The 20,850-nt window shown below is 53.7% G+C and overlaps 3 protein-coding genes across 3 annotated transcripts in view; all 3 read left to right on the forward strand.

The window, feature by feature from the left end:
- Nucleotides 1-4,784: 4,784 nt before the first annotated feature.
- Nucleotides 4,785-7,484, forward strand: LOC131584265 (protocadherin gamma-B5-like). Its single transcript, XM_058849173.1, has one exon. It carries the CDS (start codon nucleotides 4,971-4,973, stop codon nucleotides 7,482-7,484), a length of 2,514 nt encoding a protein of 837 aa, XP_058705156.1. The 5' UTR covers nucleotides 4,785-4,970.
- A 2,084-nt stretch (nucleotides 7,485-9,568) lies between these two features.
- LOC131584202 (protocadherin gamma-A4-like) overlaps nucleotides 9,569-20,850 on the forward strand; it is an 86,882-nt gene continuing 75,600 nt past the window's right edge. The window contains exon 1 of the mRNA XM_058849092.1: nucleotides 9,569-10,711. Within this exon, the coding sequence (XP_058705075.1) occupies nucleotides 9,569-10,711 (1,143 nt within the window). The remainder of the gene's footprint in view (nucleotides 10,712-20,850) is intronic.
- On the forward strand, nucleotides 16,944-20,744 carry LOC131584213 (protocadherin gamma-B5-like). The gene has a single exon (XM_058849106.1). The coding sequence runs from the start codon at nucleotides 17,130-17,132 to the stop codon at nucleotides 19,614-19,616; it is 2,487 nt and encodes an 828-aa protein (XP_058705089.1). The 5' UTR covers nucleotides 16,944-17,129; the 3' UTR covers nucleotides 19,617-20,744.

Here is a 20,850-nt window from a genome sequence, read left to right on the forward strand (position 1 = left end):
GGCTGGAGCCCGTTGGTGTCGTTCTTAGGACATGGGGTCTGTCGACAGCCTTGCAGTTAGTGGAGAAGGAAGGAGGGAGAAGGCTGCTGCTGTCAGGCTGTTCGTTAGGTCGTGAGTTTGGGTATTTCTCAGGTTGGAGGTGTTTTCCCCCCATGTCTCCTGTGCTGTGAAGAATCAGTGTTCTTGTTAGTGTTAGATCTTCAGAAGTGTATGTATGTATGGCATTATTGAGAAATACAACTTTTTCTGAGGCTCATGTGTCTTCCGAATAGCACCTGTGCTTGGATAGGTTGAATGTGCCTAGATCAAAATGCTGAAGACTTTGCGTGTAACTTCTCTGCCCTTTGTTCTCAGACTTTATTATTCTGTAGGGTACATAGTGGATGTTTGTGGGAAAAGCCTTTGCATCATCCATGCTTTGATCTTTGTCCCCATCCGGGGATATGGCCGGGCAAGAAGCGTTCCTTGATGATGTCTGTGTGCCTGTTATTAACATGAAGGATCCTCTTAAAAGTTGTGGCTCTTCGAAAAGGCTGTGTGAGTATGTATGTGGAGAAGGAAATGCAGGAGGAAATGGCAGAACTGCTTTGTTTCTTTCTTGTTTTTGAAGGTTGAGCTCTGTCAAACTGAGCTGGATGAGCCCTGGATATAAAATATTTAGCATGGTAAGAGAATTGGGTTGATAATAAAGGACAGATTTAGTTTGCAACAGGAGATAGAAGGTGGGCATAATTTCCCCTGTGCAGATATTCACTGAGTCGGTCTCTCTTGGAAGACTGCTCGGCTTTTCCTTTTAGAGCTATGAAGTCTCTTCCCAGAACTTGAGTGAGCAGGCAAATGTCGCTTCCATAGTGCAGAGATGGAAAGATGGCCGTGTGAAATTGGTGGTGTGAAGAGAAATGGTGTGGGGAACTAGGCCTCCAGTGTCACATGTTTTGAAGATGTGTGGGTGAAAGAAGGCTATGGATGATGGGAAGGGTTGGAAATTGGAGATGTGTGAGCTGTGCATGAATGTCTGCTGCAAGCCTGAAGGGAATGTTTTCCTCCATTCCCTGTCCAATTCCTCTCTCCAGCATGAACCAAGGTGGGGTTTTTCCTGTGAATGTAATTGTCTAGAAGATCTGTGTAGCAGGTGGCAGGAGAACCCTGGGAGGTTCTTGCAAAGTATTTGCATCCCATCATAATTGTGTCACTGAAAAGCTTCACTTGGTGCTTATGGAAGATGCCGTATGGGAAGAGCAAGCAATGTCTTCAGTGCCTGTAAACAACATTATTGATCATCTGCTGTGAGTTATATAACCCAGAAGAGTGTTGTGAGCTCTTCAATCCTGCAGGTGTCAACTTTCTGTCTCACTCTTCTGATGATCTGAAGATGGATCTTGCATGTTTAGATGTGAAAAGAGAGAGACTTTGATAGTCATGTTTCTGGAATATGTCTCTGGTGGAAATGCTTTTTCTTGTCCCATGTCTTGCGTGAGAAGTCAAATATTATCCATGGTCAGGAGATCCTGTGTGAGCCAGTTTCCTTTTGGTGGAGTCTGTGTAAATTCTGAAGATCTGTGATAAGCACGGGTGCTGTGAAAGGTTAGGGGGGAGTGTTGGGGATGTGGTGTGTGAGGAGGTGCTGGAGGAGACATGACATGTGTTGTGTTGATGCCCAGGGCTATTGCTGGCCTGATGAAAATGAGTCAGGAGGAGTCTCATGATTTGATCTTGTGTGGTTTTGGCTCAAATGGCGCAGTTTTTCTTCCATATTCTGTTGCACCAAGAGTGGTGGTCACCCATGTTGTGAGGAGTGGATGTGGTGAAGAATGGTGATGTTGGCTTTGAGGTGATCCTTGGATGGCTGGGTCTTTGCCAGAGCTGCTGAAAATTGATGGCCTCTGTAACATTTTACACTTGTTCCAATAATTGGGAGGATCAGCATAATCTCATTTGTGATGCTTGGGATCTGAGGATCTGTGCACACAAATTTTCTTCTAATGATGTCTGTATGTAAAATTTGCTTTCACGTTTTGTTTGGAGAGAGAGAAGAAGTCTGCCTATGCGGAGACAGGGCCGGTGCTGTTGTTCACTCTGGTATAGTTCCGAATGAATGAATGGTGTCAAGGTCTGTTTGTTCTAGTAGTTAGATGAGGCCCAGAGCTGTGATTCCAAGATTTTTCTTTCTCTTCCTATGCAAGGAAATGATTTTCTGGTGTCTGTGTAGTGATCACCTGTTTGAGGCCTCTTGTGAATTTGTTACAATTGAGTTTCCTGTGTTGTGTATGTGTTGGAGTTGAGACAATCTGAAATGTGAGGCCATGATGGATACTCTGCTGGTGTTTTTCCATTCTTGGCTGGCTTGATTAAGTGTTTTTGGCTGATTTGTTTGGTTTGGGTTGGGTTTGGTTGGGTAGGGTTGAGTTGGTTGTTTGTTTGTTATTGTTTTATTTTTGTCAAGGAGTAAAGTTGATCCTCATTGTGCCTGGCAATCCTTCAAAGTCCAGACCATAAAATTATCCTGTAGGGAGAGTGTCTGTCATCCATACCTTGAAGCTGTGAATGTAATCATAGAATCACAGACACACAGAGTTTTAGAATGGTTTGTGTTAAAAAGGACCATCAAGATCATCTCCTTCCAACTCCTCTGCCATGGGCAGGGACATCTTCCAGCAGAGCAGCTTCTTCAGATCCCCACCCAGCTTGACACTGATTATTACATTTAAGAAATACAACTTCATTAATATTCATTTCCCCGCGGTAGTGGTTTTCTTTCTGTGGCCATTGATGGAACAGTTCATGGGGGCCATAATATGGAACTGTTCATGTCTGGAACAACAATTAATTGTGTGTGAAATCTCCATTATCCATCTGTTTCTCTATGCAACATTTTGATCTAGAATTTCTTCAGAGTTGTAATTACGTTTTCATTCAGGCCCTCCTTTGCAGAAAGGTTGCAGCTCATTTTCACAATTCTGGTCAGTAGTTTGAAAATTAAAACAGTTGTTTTTCAGCACATCCTTACTTCAGTGACCCAGGAAAGAACTGTGTGTGGGGAATAGAAAGAAGAGGAATCAGAAGCAATAAGAGAATCTGTTGTAATTTGTCAGAAGATTTAACTTGAGAAAGAGGCCGAAGAGGAGCTGTTTAAAATGCTGGTTTCATATTTGTGCAAGGTGAGCAGGGCATGCAGTAGAAGAAGGTCATTGAGGTGAGGATTAATTCTTCAAATGAAGCCCCCTATCCTCTGTCCAATGAAATCCTTTAGGGCCACACTTGCAGCTTGAGATCTTGGGGAATTCCATGTGGTCTCAGCAATGAATTTTAGGGCTTGAATTAAAGGCCAAACAGACTTCACTGTGATCTTCACTGACAGCTCATTGTCTTCTAATATTTCCTATCCTTATCTGATTAATGGTGTGGGTTTTCTGAATGTTTTGTTTTGTTCTGTTTTGTGTTATTATGCCTATATTTACTCCGTATGTAGACCTACTTAAAATTATCCACAACTCATCTCTTTTCAGCAACCTCTGGTGTGTTAGTATCATTTTCTCTTGTGCAGTGGGAGTTGAAGGCAGGAGATAAGAGAGTGACTTTGTGTTCCGTTACCTTTGGGAGAAATAAATATGACTTTAGTCATTTTAGTACACCTTGCATCTGTGTGGAACAGAACATGTGGTATAGACAGGGAGGAGATTCCCTGGAAGCCAATGGTTTGATGAGCCATTCTCCATTGGATGACCGCTATTCTTTTAGTGTGGTTGTTTATAATTTCTGTGCCTTAGAATCTTTCAGTTCCTTCTCATACCGGTGGCGAGCAGAAAAATGTCCACTCTTTTTATCAGGGTCAGTGGTCATATGGCAACAGACAAGTGTGTTTGATTAAAGGAAGAGAGGGTTTGATTAGGAGAATGGTTTACATTGTGCGTTGTGAGAAAATGGAACATATTGGTCAGAGATGTTTTGGATATGTGTCAGCCATTCAAGTCTTGCAGGAAATGTTCCTGCTTATGGCAGAGGTCTGGATTAAATTACCTTTAAAATATGTCTAAATGGGAAACTGGAAACATTTTTTTGTTCTGTGAAGGACTCAGCGTTGCTTTGCATTTTTCAATGTCAGACATTCAGATACGGAGATACAGATGAAAAAGCTTTATGAGTCAAAAACAAAAGAATAAATGTTATTTTCAATCTTGGCATAGGGGTTGCTTACAATGTTTAAGGCTATATCACATATTACTATATCTATATGACATATTCACTCCAGGTCATGAAGGACAATTCAAGATATGAAGCAATAGTGCAGAAAACCTCTTGAAGTATTCCATATATTATCGTTTATTGCTGCAACTATAAATGTGTCACGATTTTATTAAGGGTAGCTGAATTCCGGTATTAACTGATGAGCGATGAATATTTGTTTCTGAGCGTTCAATCAAAGTAATTGTTTTGCGCCTGAAAAGAATGGCCTAAGACGACATGGTGGATAGAATGTGGTTGTAGTGGAATGGAGCAGGAGCTTGTGTGCTTGGTGTTTGCAGCGGAGGAGCGAGGCCGGAGGCGGTGCAGCCGCTGAGGCCCGGCCCAAGGCGGGCCCCGTTGAGCGCGGCCATCGGGCGGCTGCAGTGGCGTGGCGGCGCCTCCGGGTGCCGCTGTTGGCCGCCGCCTCCCGGCGCTGGAGCCGCCGCCGCCGCCGCCGCCGCAGCGTCCTGCCCCCGCAGGCTGCTCGCTCGGCCGGCGCCGGCCAGAGCGGCAGCGGCAGCGGCAGCAGCAGCGGCGAGAGGCGGCTTTGGTGCGGCTTTGGTGCGGCTTTGGTGCGGCTTTGTTGCGTGGCTTGTCGGGGAGCAGCGGCGTGGTTGTGGGGCCGAGCGGGCTGTGTTTGGTGCGGCTTTGGCCCGTGCGCTGTGTGGCGAGAGCGGCGTGAAGGGAGGCAGGGCAGCGGCAGGAGGCAGGAGCTTGGCGAGCGGCGGCGGCGGCGGCGGGCGAGAATGGCGGTGAGGCGGCGGCAGAGGCGCGGGCCGGGCGGCGGGCGAGCGCTGCTGGCCGCGGTGCTGCTGTGCGTGTGGTGGCGGGCGGCGGGCGAGCGGCTCCGCTACGCCATCCCCGAGGAGCTGGGCAGAGGCTCGCTCGTGGGGCCGCTGGCGCGGGACCTGGGGCTGAGCGCGGACGAGCTGCCGGCGCGCAAGCTGCGGCTGAGCGAGGAGAAGCAATACTTCACGGTGAATGAGGAGAACGGCAACCTGTATGTGAACGAGAGGCTGGACCGGGAGGAGATGTGCGGCGAGTCGGCGTCCTGCTCTGTCAGCTTCGAGGTGCTGGTTCACAACCCGCCGAATATTTTCCACATCGAGGTGTCCATCGACGACGTGAATGACAACTCCCCTGCCTTCAGCAAGGGTGTTTTGGAGCTCGAGATCGGTGAGTTAATCCCTCCTGGTGCTCGTTTTCCTCTAGAGATGGCCATAGACGCAGACGTAGGAAGCAACTCTCTACTGACTTACCATCTATCCAGCAACCCCTCCTTCTCTCTCTTTATGAAAGAGAGGGCCGGTGGAAAGAAGCAGCCGGAATTAGTGCTGGAGAAAGAGCTGGATCGAGAGAAGCAGAGTTCTTTTGAGTTGGTGCTGACCGTGGTGGACGGCGGGGACCCAGCAAGGTCTGGGAGTGTTCAGGTTCGAGTAAACGTGACGGACGCTAATGATAACCCGCCCGTGTTCAGCCAAAGCTTCTACGAAGCGCGAGTGGCAGAGAATCTGCCCGCGGGTTCCCTGGTGCTGCGGGTGACGGCGACAGATGCGGACGCGGGCTCCAACGGGCGAGTGTCCTACTCATTTGGCAGTGTCCCTGAATCCGTCAGGGCGTTGTTCGCTGTCGACCCCGAGAGCGGCGAGATCAAAACCGCGGGTCCTCTCGATTTCGAGGAGAAGAATAAATACATTTTCGGCCTGGAGGCGACGGACGGCGGCGGGCTCACCGACCACTGTGAAGTCCAAATCGGCATCACAGATGAGAATGACAACGCGCCCGAGATCACCATTTTGTTGCTATCGAGTCCTGTGCCCGAGGACGCACCGGTCGGAACCGTGGTTGCCCTTCTCAAGGTGAACGATCCAGATTCGGGGGAGAACGGTCAGGTGTCGTGCGAGCTGTCGGGGGAGGCGGCGCTGTCGATGGTGGCGTCGTCGGGCGGCTCGTACAAGGTGGTGACGGCGAGCGCGCTGGACCGCGAGCAGGCGTGGGAGCAGCGCGTGACGGTGGTGGCCCGGGACCGGGGCAGGCCGTCGCTGTGGAGCAGCAGGGAGCTGGTGCTGGAGGTGTCGGACGTGAACGACAACGCGCCGGTGTTCGAGGAGGCGGCGTACAGCGCGTACGTGGCGGAGAACAACGCGGCGGGCGCGCTGGTGCTGCGCGTGCAGGCGCGGGACGCGGACGCGGGCGCCAACGGGCGCGTGAGCTACTGGCTGGCGGGCGGCAGCGCGGGCGCGGCGGGCGCGGCGCCGCTGGTGTCGGTGGAGGCGCGGAGCGGCGCGCTGTACGCGCAGCGCTCCTTCGACTACGAGCAGTGCCGCGAGTTCGCGGTGGCCGTGCGGGCGCAGGACGGCGGCGCGCCGGCGCGCAGCTCCACGGCCACGGTGCGCGTCTTCGTGCTGGACCGCAACGACAACGCGCCGCGGGTGCTCTGGCCGGCGGCAGGGGCGGCGGCAACGGGAGAGGCGGCGGGAGGGGCGGCATCTCCGTTCGAGGTGGTTCCGCGGTCGGCCGAGGCCGGCTACCTGGTGGCCAAGGTGGTGGCGGTGGACGCGGACGCGGGGCGCAACGCGTGGCTGTCGTACGAGCTGGTGCAGGCGTCGGAGCCGGCGCTGTTCCGCGTGGGGCTGCACAGCGGCGAGGTGCGCACGGCGCGCGCCGTGTCCGAGCGGGACGCGGCCAAGCAGCGTGTGGTGGCCGTGGTGAAGGACCACGGGCAGCCGGCGCTGTCGGCCACGGCCACGCTGCACGTGGTGCTGGCCGAGAGCTTGCAGGAGGCGCTGCCGGAGCTGAGCGAGCGGCCGGCGGGCGCCGAGGCGGCGGCGGCGGCCGAGCTGCAGTTCTACCTGGTGCTGGCGCTGGCGCTGCTGTCGGCGCTCTTGGTGCTGAGCGTGGCGCTGGCCGTGGTGGCGCGGCTGCGGCGGGCCGGGCCGCCCGCCGTGCTGCGCTGCCTGGGTGCGCAGCGCTTCTCGCTGGCCGGCGCCGCCTTCCCGGCCGACTTCTGCGAGGGCACCTTGCCCTACTCCTACAACCTGTGCGTGCCGCCGCCGGCCCGCGCCGTGCCCGAGGCCGCTTGGCCGCTGCCGCCGCCGGTGCCGGTGGTGCCCGTCCTGTCGGCGGAGGAGCTTCTGGGCGGCGATTCCTGCGAGAAGCCGAGCCCGAGCAGTAACGTCGTCGTGGGAGAGCCGCCCGCCGATGCTGGTGCACTGCAGGTGTGTAAAGCGTCAGCTCTTTCTGGTTTTAAAACTTTCTGAAACGTGGTTCAAGTTTTCCGGGAGTTCTCTGCGTGGTGTCAATGGGGACCTGTCATCCTTGTCTCTGCATAGTGGAGGAAGTTTTTCATTGTTTTCAGGTAACAGATTCAGCTGACAGGCTTTGACTTAATCTCTCCTTTCGGTTCGTGGCAGCCTTTCTCATTGTTTCTCTGTGATTCCTGAGACTGAAGTTTTCGTTTTTGTGAGTTGCACAGTCCTGTCTCCGTGATGACTTGAATTCAGGAACGGGTAATGCCCCGTTCTTGTTGAGCAGGAAGCTCTTGGTGCTTCCTTGGTCACAGGTTCACCTTCAGCCTCGAGGTTTTATCTTTAGAACTTGAGCTCAATGAATTAGAAAGTGTTCGTAGTATTGAAAGCAGATTGATGTTCTATGGATTGTGAACGGCTGATTTCTGCATGATGGAGTCCAGGAGAAAAGAAAAGCCCTGGCAATGAGTGTTTGAGCTTTCATCCTTCCTAACCTCTTTTTCGAGAAAATATGTACCGGGAATTTGAATATGTTCACAATATTGGTTGCAGATTGGTGTTCTGAGGTGTTCTGCATGATGGAGTCGACGAAAAAGGAGAAAACCACTGTGACCTGGTGTCGGATCTTTTATCCTTTTTGACCTCTTGGTTCAGTAAGGGGTCTGCTTGCAACCCATGTAGAGCTTTACACAAACCCTTTCGTTATACTTTGTTTTGTCCCGGTTTGATTTAGAAGGGAAACGAAATTGGAAAGTTTCGTGTTCCATTCTGTGTTGGAACCGAATTTGTCTCTTTTTTCTGAGGTGAGAATGCAGTAGTGGGACCAGATGCCTTCCTTTATGCGTCCTGGCTGGCAGTTCGCCCTCTTTTGCTCTCCATCATCTTTATTTTATATGCTGGTGTGAGTGTTGAATGATTTCTGTTTCAGAGATGTTGATTTTTTTAATCCTCATTACATAGAGAATGTTTGGGATATAGTGGAACTCGCATGTATCGAGAACAGCTAATTCTGTTGACTAGGAAAAAACTCTGAGATACGGAGGGATCACCTATGAGGGAGACTGTAAAGACGATGGTTTAGGCACTTGAATCATTGCCATTTGCATATTGATTAGTGGTCAGCCCAGTTTGAAGGTCACAATTGTACTTTTATTCTTCGGTTCTATAATGCCTTTCTTGGAAACACATCGTATCAGCGTCGTTAAGAAATGCATAAATGAATAGTTTACTAACGAGCTTGAATGCTTTACACGTTAATTTCAGAATAAAAGGAACCTTTAATGGATTGATGAAACGTAAATCTCTGTTAAATAAGGAAATACTATGTTTATCTTAGGAAAGGATGTCCAGGATTTGAAGTTCTGAAAGTTTCCTTTGAGTGTTTTAGCTGCATCTTTATTTGTCCCGGTTATTCATTCCTGTAACAATTAGGTCCCTGACTTGAAGAAGCATGCAATTGCTCTCGTCCCGGTTGTGTTAATGAACCTGATAGCTCTGTTAATTCGGGATATGGAATCCTCCCGTTTTGAGCAAAAAGCATAAAGCGAACAATAAACATCAGGGTAAAATACGGAAAATGTGTTTGAATTTACATTTAATGACATTAGTGTTTCGTTTCCCGTGCGGTTAAAGAACCGCGCTCACGGAATATCTGTGGCTTCCTGCCGATCGCGATGCCCTGGAGGATCAAAGGCGAGATGGGCTGGAGAAAAGCGGAGGCAGGAGATCGTGGAGGGACGGAAAGCGGCGTGTGGGTGGCGAGTGGTCCCTGTTTGTAGGCAGGCAGGGCGGGCAGCGCTCGGTGGCTGCAGTGCCGGGAGGAGGCTGCGGGCGCCGCTGTTGACCGAGAGGAGCGAGAGGAGGATCGGAGCGCTGTCGGCAGCCCCGCCCGCTGCGGCCAGGCTGGATCGCTGGATCGCTGGATTGGTGGGTGGGCAGGCCGGGCGGCGGTGTGCGATCGTGCTGCCGGTGCGGATCCGTGCGGCGGAGAGGCGGCGGAGGCTGGGGCAGGGCCCGGGAGCGGAGAGGCCGGTGGGAAAGGTCAGCAAGCGCTGGGAGCTGAGCAGCAGCGGCAGCGGGGAGCTAAGTTGTCGGAGATGAGCTGGGTGGGGAGGCGCTGGGGCCGGCGGCAGCGAGCTGTGCTCTGGGCCGTCCTGCTGGCGGCGTGGGAGGCGACATGGGGGCAGCTGCGCTACTCGGTGCCCGAGGAGCTGCCCAAGGGCTCGTTCGTGGGCGACGTGGCCAAGGACCTGGGGCTGCAGCTGCCCGAGCTCGGAGACCGCGGCGTTCGCATTATAGAAAGAGGTCAGACGCAGTATTTCACTGTACATGGGAAGACGGGCCATTTAGTGACTGCGGAGAGAATAGACAGAGAGGAGCTGTGCGAGCGTGTGCAGCAATGCGTGCTGCGCTGTGAGCTGATCGTGGAGGGACAGATGCAGGTTTACGGAATCCAAGTAGAAATCATGGACAAAAACGATAATGCACCCAGCTTCCGAGAGGCTGAAACTGTGGTGAAAATGAGCGAGATGACAGCCCCGGGGTCGCGGTTTCCCCTGCCAGACGCACATGATCCGGACTGGGGTCGGAATTCCGTGCAGAGCTACGAGCTGAGCGGTGACGAGCACTTCTCGCTGGCCGTGCAGGCGGGCCCCGGCGGCGATCAGCGTCCCGAGCTGGTGCTGGCCAAGGCGCTGGACCGGGAGGAGGCGGCGTTTCACGAGCTGGTGCTGAGGGCGATGGACGGCGGCGATCCGGCACGGACGGGCACGGCTCGGATCCGTGTGACCGTGGTGGACGCCAACGACAACGCGCCCGTGTTCAGCCAGGCGGAGTACACGGTGCGTGTGCCCGAGGACGTGCCCGTGGGCTCTGTCCTCGTCACCGTCACGGCCACGGACGCCGACGAGGGGCAGAACGGTCAAGTGAAATACTCCATTCAGAAAGTCACAGAGAAGTCCTCGCAGGTTTTCCAACTGAACAGCGACACGGGGGCAGTCACCCTGTTACAGAGCCTGGACTTTGAGGATGGTAATTCCTACGAACTGGAGGTGCAGGCACATGATAGTGGAGCTCTTTCCAACACCGCCAAAGTTGTGGTTACCGTGACAGATGTGAACGACAACGCCCCCGAACTCACCGTGTCGTCGGCGGTGAGTGAGATCTCTGAGGACGCGCCATCCGGGACCGTGGTGGCTCTGCTGCACGTGCAGGACCGGGACTCAGGAGCCAACGGCGAGGTTCGCTGCTCACTCGACGAGGACGTCCCATTCCGACTGGAGAAGTCTTTTGACGATTTCTACCGCGTAGTGACAGCGAGAGAGCTGGACCGGGAGCAGGTGTCGGAGTACAACGTGACGGTGCGGGCGGCAGACGGGGGGTCGCCGGTGCTGCAGAGCAGCGCGGTGCTGGCGCTGCGGGTGCTGGACGTGAACGACAACGCGCCGGTGTTCGCGGAGGAGCGCTACAGCGCGCGTGTGTGGGAGAACAACGCGGCGGGCGCGCTGGTGCTGACGGTGCGCGCCACGGACGCGGACTGGGGGCAGAACGCGCGCGTGCGGTACCGGCTGGCGGAGGGGCGGGTGCGGGGCGCGGCGCTGTCGTCGTACGTGTCGGTGCAGGCGGAGACGGGCGCGCTGTACGCGCTGCGCTCCTTGGACTACGAGGAGGTGCGCGAGCTGCGGCTGTGGGTGCGTGCGGAGGACGGCGGCGCGCCGGCGCTGAGCAGCAACGTGTCGGTGGTGCTGGTGATCGTGGACGAGAACGACAACGCGCCGCAGGTGCTGTACCCGCCGCTGTCTCGGGCGGCGGGCTCGGGCGGCGCGTGGTCGGGCGTGGAGCTGGCGCCGCGCTGGTCGGAGCCCGGCGCGCTGGTGGCCAAGGTGGTGGCGGTGGACGCGGACGCGGGGCAGAACGCGTGGCTGTCGTACGAGCTGGCCAAGGCGACGGAGCCGGGGCTGTTCCGCGTGGGGCTGCACAGCGGCGAGGTGCGCACGGCGCGCTCGCCGCTGGCCCGCGACGCGGCGCGCCAGAGCCTGGTGGTGCTGGTGAAGGACCACGGGCGGCCGGCGCTGTCGGCCACGGCCACGCTGAGCGTGCTGCTGGCCGAGAGCGTGGCCGAGCTGCTGGCCGAGCTGGGCAGCGCGGCCGAGGCGGCGGCGCCGGGCGAGCCGGCCGGCAGCCTGACGCGCTGGCTCGTGCTGGCCGTGGCCGCCGTGTCGTGCCTCTTCCTCGCCTTCCTGCTGCTGCTGCTGGCGCTGCGCCTGCGCCGCTGGCGCCGCCAGCACCTGCTGCCGGCCCAGAGCGGCGCCTTGCGCGGCGTGCCCGTGTCGCACTTCGTGGGCATCGACGGCGTGCGCGCCTTCCTGCAGTCCTACTCGCACGACGTGTCGCTCACGGCCGACTCGCGCAAGAGCCAGCTGCGCTTCTCGGCCGCCAGCTGCTGCGACACCCTCCCGGCGCGGCCTCTTCCCGACGAGCCCGCGCCGCTGCTCGGCGACGAGGACCCTGCCGCCGCCCTGCCCGCCGATCCCGCCGCTCCCTCGGTGAGTTGCTCTGGGCACGTTTTCTCCGACACTCGTGCTTCCTCCTGATGCTCCCGTGTCCTTTCCCCGCCCTCTTCTCTGCCTTGCCAAGGAGATTTTGCTTCCAAGCGAGGTCGAGCTTCCCTCGGTGACGTTCTTATGGCTGGTGCCCGTTGGTGTCGTTCTTAGGACATGGGGTCTGTGGTCAGCCTTGCAGTTAGTGGAGAAGGAAGGAGGTAGAAGGCTGCTGCTGGCAGGCTGTTCGTTAGGTCGTGAGTTTGGGTATTTCTCAGGTTGGAGGTGTTTTCCCCCCATGTCCCCTGTGTTGTGTAGAATGAGTGTTGCTCTCAGTGTTAGATCTTTTGAAGTGATGTATCACGTATTTGAGAAATACAACTTTTTCTGAGGCTGATGTGTCTTCCGAATAGCACCTGTGCTTGGATAGGCTGAATGTGTCTTGATCAAAATGCTGATGGCTTTGCGTGGAACTTCTCTCCTCTTGTTCTCATCTTTCGTTATTCTCCTTGATTCATAGTGGAGGTCAGCAGGAAAAGTCTTTGCGTCATCCATGCTTTGATCTTTGTCCTCCATAGTGAACTCGGCCTGGCAAGATGCGTTCCTTGATGATGTTTCTGTGTGCCTGGTATGAAGATGATGGATCCTCTCAGAAGTTGTGGCTCTTTGAAAAGGCTGTGGGTGTATGTTTGTGGAGGAGGAAATGCAAGAGGAAATGGCAGAACTGCTTTGTTTCTTTCTGGAATTTGAAGGCTGTGCTATGGCAAATGGAGCTGGATGAGCCCTGGCTATAAAGTGTTTAACATGCCTAGAGAATTGGGTGGATGGGAAGGGAGAGATTTAATTTGCAACAGGAGATAAAAGGTGGGCATAATTCCCCCTGTGCAGATATTCACTGAGTCCGTCTCTCTTGGAAGACTGCTCGGCTTTTCCTTTTAGAGCTATGAAGTCTCTTCCCAGAACTTGAGTGAGCAGGCAAATGTCGCTTCCATAGTGCAGAGATGGAAAGATGGCTGTGTGAAATTGGTGGTGTGAAGAGAAATGGTGTGGGGAAGTGGGCCTCCAGTGTCACGTGTTTTGAAGCTGTGTGGGTGAAAGAAGGCCATGGATGATGGGAAGGGTTGGAAATTGGAGTTGTGTGAGCTGTGCATGAATGTCTGCTGCAAGCCTGAAGGGAATGTTTTCCTCCATTCCCTGTCCAGTTCCTATCTCCAGGATGAACCAATGTGGGGTTTTTCGTGTGAATGTAATAGTCTAGAAGATCTGTGTAGCAGGTGGCTGGAGAACCCTGGGAGGTTCTTCCAAAGTATTTGCATCCCATCATAATTGTGTCACTGAAAAGCTTCACTTTGTGCTTATGGAAGATGCCGTATGGGAAGAGCAAGCAATGTCTTCATTGCCTGTAAACAACGTTATTGACCATCTGCTGTGAGTTATATAACCCAGAAGAGTGTTGTGAGCTCATCAATCCTGTAGCTGTTAACTTTCTGTCTCACTCTTCTGATGTTCTGAAGATGGATCTTTCATGTTTAGATGTGAAAAGAGAGAGACTTTCATAGAGAGGTTTCTGGAAATTGTCTCTGTTGGAAATGCTTTTTCTTATCCTGTGGCTTGGGTGAGAAGTCAAATATTATTCATGGTCAGGAGATCCAGTGTGAGCAGCTTTCCCTTTTGGTGGAGTCTGTGTAAATTCTGAAGATCTGTGAAAAGCATGTGAGCTGTGAAGGGTTATGGGGGAGTGTTGGGGATGTGGTGTGTGAGGAGGTAGTGGAGGAGACACGGCATGTGTTGTGTTGATGCCCAGGGCTATTGGTGGCCTGATGAAAATGAGTCAGGAGGAGTCTCATGATTTGATCTTGTGTGGTTTGGACTCAAATGGCGCAGTTTGTGTTCCATATTGTGTTGCATCAAGAGTGGTGGTCACCCATGTTGTGATGAGTGGATGTGGTGAAGAATGGTGATGTTGGCTTTGAGGTGATGCTTGGATGGCTGGGTCTTTGCCAGAGCTGCTGAAAATTGATGGCCTCTGTAACGTTTTACACTTGTTCCAATAATTGGGAGGAACCGTATAATCTCATTTGTGATGCTTGGGATCTGAGGATCTGTGCACACAGATTTTCTTCTAATGGTGTCTGTATGTAAAATTTGCTTTCACGTTTTGTTTGGAGAGAGAGAAGTCTGTCTATGCAGAGACAGGGCCGGTGCTGGTGTTCACTGTGGTATCGTTCCCATTGAATGAATGAATGGTGTCAAGGTCTGTTTATTCTAGTAGTTAGATGAGGCCCAGAGCTGTGATTCCAAGATTTTTCTTTCTCTTGCTATGCAAGGAAATGAGTGTCTGGTGTGTGTGTAGTGATCACCTGTTTGAGGCCTCCTGTGTATTAGTTACAATCGAGTTTCCTGTGTTGTGTATGTGTTAGAGTTGAGACAATCTGAAATGTGAAGCCATGACAGATACTCTGCTGGTGTTTTTCCATTCTTGGCTGGGTTGATTAAGTGTTTTTGGCTGATTTGTTTGGTTTGTGTTGGGTTTGGTTGGGTTGGGTTTGGTTGAGTTGGTTGGATGTTTTTTATTGTTTTATTTTTGTCAAGGAGTAAATTTGATCGTCATTGTGCCTGGCAATCCTTCAAGCTCCAGACCATGTAATTATCCTGTATTGAGAGTGTCTGTCATCCATACCTTGAAGCTGTGAATGTAATCATAGGATCACAGACACACAGAATTTTAGAATGGTTTGTGTTGAAAAGGACCATCAAGATCATCTCCTTCCAACTCCTCTGCCATGGGCAGGGACATCTTCCAGCAGAGCAGCTTCTTCAGATCCCCACCCAGCTTGACACTGAACATTACATTTAAGAAATACAACTTCATAAATATTCATTTCTCCGCGGTGGTGTTTTTCTTTCTGTGGCCATTGATGGAACAGTTCATGGGGGCCATAATATGGAACTGTTCATGTCTGGAACAACAATTAATTGTGTGTGAAATCTCCGTTATCCATCTGTTTCTCTATGCAACATTTTGATCTAGAATTTCTTCAGAGTTGTAATTACATTTTCATTCAGGCCCTCCTTTGCAGAAAGGTTGCAGCTCATTTTCACAATTCTGGTCAGTAGTTTGAAAATTAAAACAGTTGTTTTTCAGCACATCCTTACTTCAGTGACCCAGGAAAGAACTGTGTGTGGGGAATAGGAAGAAGAGGAAGCAGAAGCAATAAGAGAATATGTTGTAATTTGTCAGAAGATTTAACTTGAGAAAGAGGCCGAAGAGGAGCTGTTTAAAATGCTGGTTTCATATTTGTGCAAGGTGAGCAGGGCATGCAGTAGAAGAAGGTCATTGAGGTGAGGATTAATTCTTCAAATGAAGCCCCAGATCGTGCTGTCCAGTGAAATTCTTTCGGGCCACACTTCCAGCTTGAGATCTTGGGGAATTCCAGGAGCTCTCAGAAATGAATTTTAGGGCTTGAATTAAAGGCCAAACAGACTTCACTGTGATCTTCACTGACAGCTCATTGTCTTCTAATATTTCCTATCCTTATCTGATGAATGGTTTGGGTTTTCTGAATGTTTTGTTTTTTTCTGTTTTGTGTTATTATGCCTATATTTACTCTGTATGTAGATCTACTTAAAATTATCCTCAACTCATCTCTTTTCAGCAACCTCTGGTGTGTTAGTATCATTTTCTCTTGTGCAGTGGGAGTTGAAGGCAGGAGATAAGAGAGTGACTTTGTGTTCCGTTACCTTTGGGAGAAATAAATATGACTTTAGTCATTTTAGTACACCTTGCATCTGTGTGGAACAGAACATGTGGTATAGACAGGGAGGAGATTCCCTGGAAGCCAATGGTTTGATGAGCCATTCTCCATTGGATGACCGCTATTCTTTTAGTGTGGTTGTTTATAATTTCTGTGCCTTAGAATCTTTCAGTTCCTTCTCATACCGGTGGCGAGCAGAAAAATGTCCACTCTTTTTATCAGGGTCAGTGGTCATATGGCAACAGACAAGTGTGTTTGATTAAAGGAAGAGAGGGTTTGATTAGGAGAATGGTTTACATTGTGCGTTGTGAGAAAATGGAACATATTGGTCAGAGATGTTTTGGATATGTGTCAGCCATTCAAGTCTTGCAGGAAATGTTCCTGCTTATGGCAGAGGTCTGGATTAAATTACCTTTAAAATATGTCTAAATGGGAAACTGGAAACATTTTTTTGTTCTGTGAAGGACTCAGCGTTGCTTTGCATTTTTCAATGTCAGACATTCAGATATGGAGATACAGATGAAAAAGCTTTATGAGTCAAAAACAAAAGAATAAATGTTATTTTCAATCTTGGCATAGGGGTTGCTTACAATGTTTAAGGCTATATCACATATTACTATATCTATATGACATATTCACTCCAGGTCATGAAGGACAATTCAAGATATGAAGCAATAGTGCAGAAAACCTCTTGAAGTATTCCATATATTATCGTTTATTGCTGCAACTATAAATGTGTCACGATTTTATTAAGGGTAGCTGAATTCCGGTATTAACTGATGAGCGATGAATATTTGTTTCTGAGCGTTCAATCAAAGTAATTGTTTTGCGCCTGAAAAGAATGGCCTAAGACGACATGGTGGATAGAATGTGGTTGTAGTGGAATGGAGCAGGAGCTTGTGTGCTTGGTGTTTGCAGCGGAGGAGCGAGGCCGGAGGCGGTGCAGCCGCTGAGGCCCGGCCCAAGGCGGGCCCCGTTGAGCGCGGCCATCGGGCGGCTGCAGTGGCGTGGCGGCGCCTCCGGGTGCCGCTGTTGGCCGCCGCCTCCCGGCGCTGGAGCCGCCGCCACCGCCGCCGCGCAGCGTCCTGCCCCCGCAGGCTGCTCGCTCGGCCGGCGCCGGCCAGAGCGGCAGCGGCAGCGGCAGCAGCAGCGGCGAGAGGCGGCTTTGGTGCGGCTTTGGTGCGGCTTTGGTGCGGCTTTGTTGCGTGGCTTGTCGGGGAGCAGCGGCGTGGTTGTGGGGCCGAGCGGGCTGTGTTTGGTGCGGCTTTGGCCCGTGCGCTGTGTGGCGAGAGCGGCGTGAAGGGAGGCAGGGCAGCGGCAGGAGGCAGGAGCTTGGCGAGCGGCGGCGGCGGCGGCGGGCGAGAATGGCGGTGAGGCGGCGGCAGAGGCGCGGGCCGGGCGGCGGGCGAGCGCTGCTGGCCGCGGTGCTGCTGTGCGTGTGGTGGCGGGCGGCGGGCGAGCGGCTCCGCTACGCCATCCCCGAGGAGCTGGGCAGAGGCTCGCTCGTGGGGCCGCTGGCGCGGGACCTGGGGCTGAGCGCGGACGAGCTGCCGGCGCGCAAGCTGCGGCTGAGCGAGGAGAAGCAATACTTCACGGTGAATGAGGAGAACGGCAACCTGTATGTGAACGAGAGGCTGGACCGGGAGGAGATGTGCGGCGAGTCGGCGTCCTGCTCTGTCAGCTTCGAGGCGCTGGTGCACAACCCACTCAACGTTTTCCCCGTCGAGGTGTCCATCGAGGATGTGAATGACAATTCCCCGGCTTTTAGCAAGGCTGTTCTGGACCTCGAGATTGGTGAATTAATCCCTCCCGGTGCTCGGTTTCCGTTGGAGATGGCGCGAGATGGAGACGCAGGAATAAACTCGTTACTAACTTACCAACTCACCCGCAACCCGTCCTTCTCCCTGGCCATGAAGGAAAAGCCGGGAGGAAAGAAGCAGCCGGAATTAGCTCTGGAGAGAGTGTTGGACCGGGAGAAGCAGAGTTCCTTTGAGCTGGTGCTGATGGCAGTGGATGGTGGGGACCCCGCGAGATCTGGAACAGTCCAGGTTCGAGTAAATGTGACGGACGCCAACGACAACTCGCCCATATTCAGCAAAAGCCTCTACGAGGCGCGAGTGGCAGAGAATCTTCCAGTGGAGTCCGTGGTGCTGCAAGTACGGGCGGCGGATGCGGACTCAGGCTCGAATGCGCGAGTGTCCTACTCTTTCGGCAGCGTCCCGGACGCCGTCAGGGCGGTGTTCGCGATCGACAGCGAGAGTGGGGAAATTCGGACAGTGGGTCCACTCGATTTCGAGGAGAAGAATAAGTACATCTTCGGTCTGGAGGCGACGGACGGTGGTGGGCTCACCGACCACTGCGAAGTGCAGATCGACATCACAGACGAGAATGACAACGCGCCCGAGATCACCATTCTATCCCTGTCCAGTCCCGTGCCCGAGGACGCACCGGTCGGAACCGTGGTGGCCGTGCTGAAAGTGCGGGACAGAGACTCCGGTGAGAACGGCCAGGTGTCGTGCGAGCTGTCGGGGGAGGCGGCGCTGTCGATGGTGGCGTCGTCGGGCGGCTCGTACAAGGTGGTGACGGCGAGCGCGCTGGACCGCGAGCAGGCGTGGGAGCAGCGCGTGACGGTGGTGGCCCGGGACCGGGGCAGGCCGTCGCTGTGGAGCAGCAGGGAGCTGGTGCTGGAGGTGTCGGACGTGAACGACAACGCGCCGGTGTTCGAGGAAGCGGCGTACAGCGCGTACGTGGCGGAGAACAACGCGGCGGGCGCGCTGGTGCTGCGCGTGCAGGCGCGGGACGCGGACGCGGGCGCCAACGGGCGCGTGAGCTACTGGCTGGCGGGCGGCAGCGCGGGCGCGGCGGGCGCGGCGCCGCTGGTGTCGGTGGAGGCGCGGAGCGGCGCGCTGTACGCGCAGCGCTCCTTCGACTACGAGCAGTGCCGCGAGTTCGCGGTGGCCGTGCGGGCGCAGGACGGCGGCGCGCCGGCGCGCAGCTCCACGGCAACGGTGCGCGTCTTCGTGCTGGACCGCAACGACAACGCGCCGCGGGTACTCTGGCCGGCGGCAGGGGCGGCGGCGGGAGAGGCGGCGGGAGAGGCGTCGTCTCCGTTCGAGGTGGTTCCGCGCTCGGCCGAGGCCGGCTACCTGGTGGCCAAGGTGGTGGCGGTGGATGCGGACGCGGGGCGCAATGCGTGGCTGTCGTACGAGCTGGTGCAGGCGTCGGAGCCGGCGCTGTTCCGCGTGGGGCTGCACAGCGGCGAGGTGCGCACGGCGCGCGCCGTGTCCGAGCGGGACGCGGCCAAGCAGCGTGTGGTGGCCGTGGTGAAGGACCACGGGCAGCCGGCGCTGTCGGCCACGGCCACGCTGCACGTGGTGCTGGCCGAGAGCTTGCAGGAGGCGCTGCCGGAGCTGAGCGAGCGGCCGGCGGGCGCCGAGGCGGCGGCGGCGGCCGAGCTGCAGTTCTACCTGGTGCTGGCGCTGGCGCTGCTGTCGGCGCTCTTGGTGCTGAGCGTGGCGCTGGCCGTGGTGGCGCGGCTGCGGCGGGCCGGGCCGCCCGCCGTGCTGCGCTGCCTGGGCGCGCAGCGCTTCTCGCTGGCCGGCGCCGCCTTCCCGGCCGACTTCTGCGAGGGCACCTTGCCCTACTCCTACAACCTGTGCGTGCCGCCGCCGGCCCGCGCCGTGCCCGAGGCCGCTTGGCCGCCGCCGCCGCCACCGGTGCCGGCGGTGCCCGTCCTGTCGGCGGAGGAGCTTCTGGGCGGCGATTCCTGCGAGAAGCCGAGCCCGAGCAGTAACGTCGTCGTGGGAGAGCCGCCCGCCGATGCTGGTGCACTGCAGGTGTGTAAAGCGTGAGCTCTTTCTGGTTTTAAAACTTTCTGAAACGTCGTTCATGTTTTCCGAGTATTCTCTGCGTGGTGTCAGTGGGGACCTGTCATCTTTGTCTCTGCATAGCGGAGGAAGTTTGTCATTGTTTTCAGGTAACAGATTCAGCTGACAGGCTTTGACTCTGTCTCTCTTTTCTGCTAGTAGAAGCGTTTCTCTCTGTCTTTCTCCATGTTTCACAGACTCCTGTTTTTGTGAGTTGCACAGTGCTGTCTCTGTGATGGAGTGAATTAAGGAACGGGCAATGCCCCGTTCATGGTAGAGCAGGAAGCACTTGGTTCTTCCTTGGTCACAGGTTAAGCTTCAGGTGCGAGGTTTTGTCTTCAACTCTTGAGCTCTATCAGTTGCAATGTGTTCGCAGTACCGCATGCACATTGGTATTGGTATTCTGTGGAAGGAGAATGGCTGATTGTTCTTCAGAGGGTCGAGGAAAAAGGGAAAAAACACTGACACCGGGTTTTGTAGTTTTCATCCTTCCTGACTGCTTTGTTTAGTAAGGCTGTGCTTGGAACTCGTGTAGAGCTTTACACAAACCCGTTCCTTAAACTTTGTTTTGTCCCGGTTTGATTTAGAAGGGAAACGAAAGTGGGAAGCTCCGTTGTCCATGCTGAGTGAAAAAAGCGATTGTTGCCCTTTTCTGGAGGGATTGCAGTAATGGGACTGGATGGCTTCTTTTTTTACGTCCTGGCTGGCAGTTCTCTGTTTTGCCCTTCCTGGTCCTAATTTCATATGCTTGTGATTGGCTTGAATGATTTTTGTTTCACAGATTTTGATTTTTCTTTCCTTTCCTCAAAAAGGTGTTGGGGGTGTCAGCAGAACTCGGTGTATCAGGAACAAAAAATAGCTGAAATTCTGTTGGCTAGGATGGACATCTGAGATACGAAGGGATCACATAAGAGGGAGATTGTCCAGGACATGGTTCAGACACTTGAATCAATCCCATTTCCAGAGTGGTTAGTACTCAGCACAGTTTCAAGAGAACAATGATACTTTAGTTCTATGGTTCTATAATTCCTTTCTTGGAAACACATCGTATCAGCGAGGTTAAGCAATGCATAAATTAATAGTTTACTAATGAGCTTAAATTCTTTACATGTTGATTTCAAAATAAATGAAACCGACAATGAATTGATGAAACGTAAATCTCTGGTATCTAAGGAAGGACTATGTTTATTTTGGGAAGGGATGTGAAAGATTTGAAGTC

This window comes from Poecile atricapillus, chromosome 13 (genome assembly GCF_030490865.1).
Source record: "Poecile atricapillus isolate bPoeAtr1 chromosome 13, bPoeAtr1.hap1, whole genome shotgun sequence".
In the NCBI taxonomy this organism is placed as follows: Eukaryota; Metazoa; Chordata; class Aves; order Passeriformes; family Paridae; genus Poecile; species Poecile atricapillus.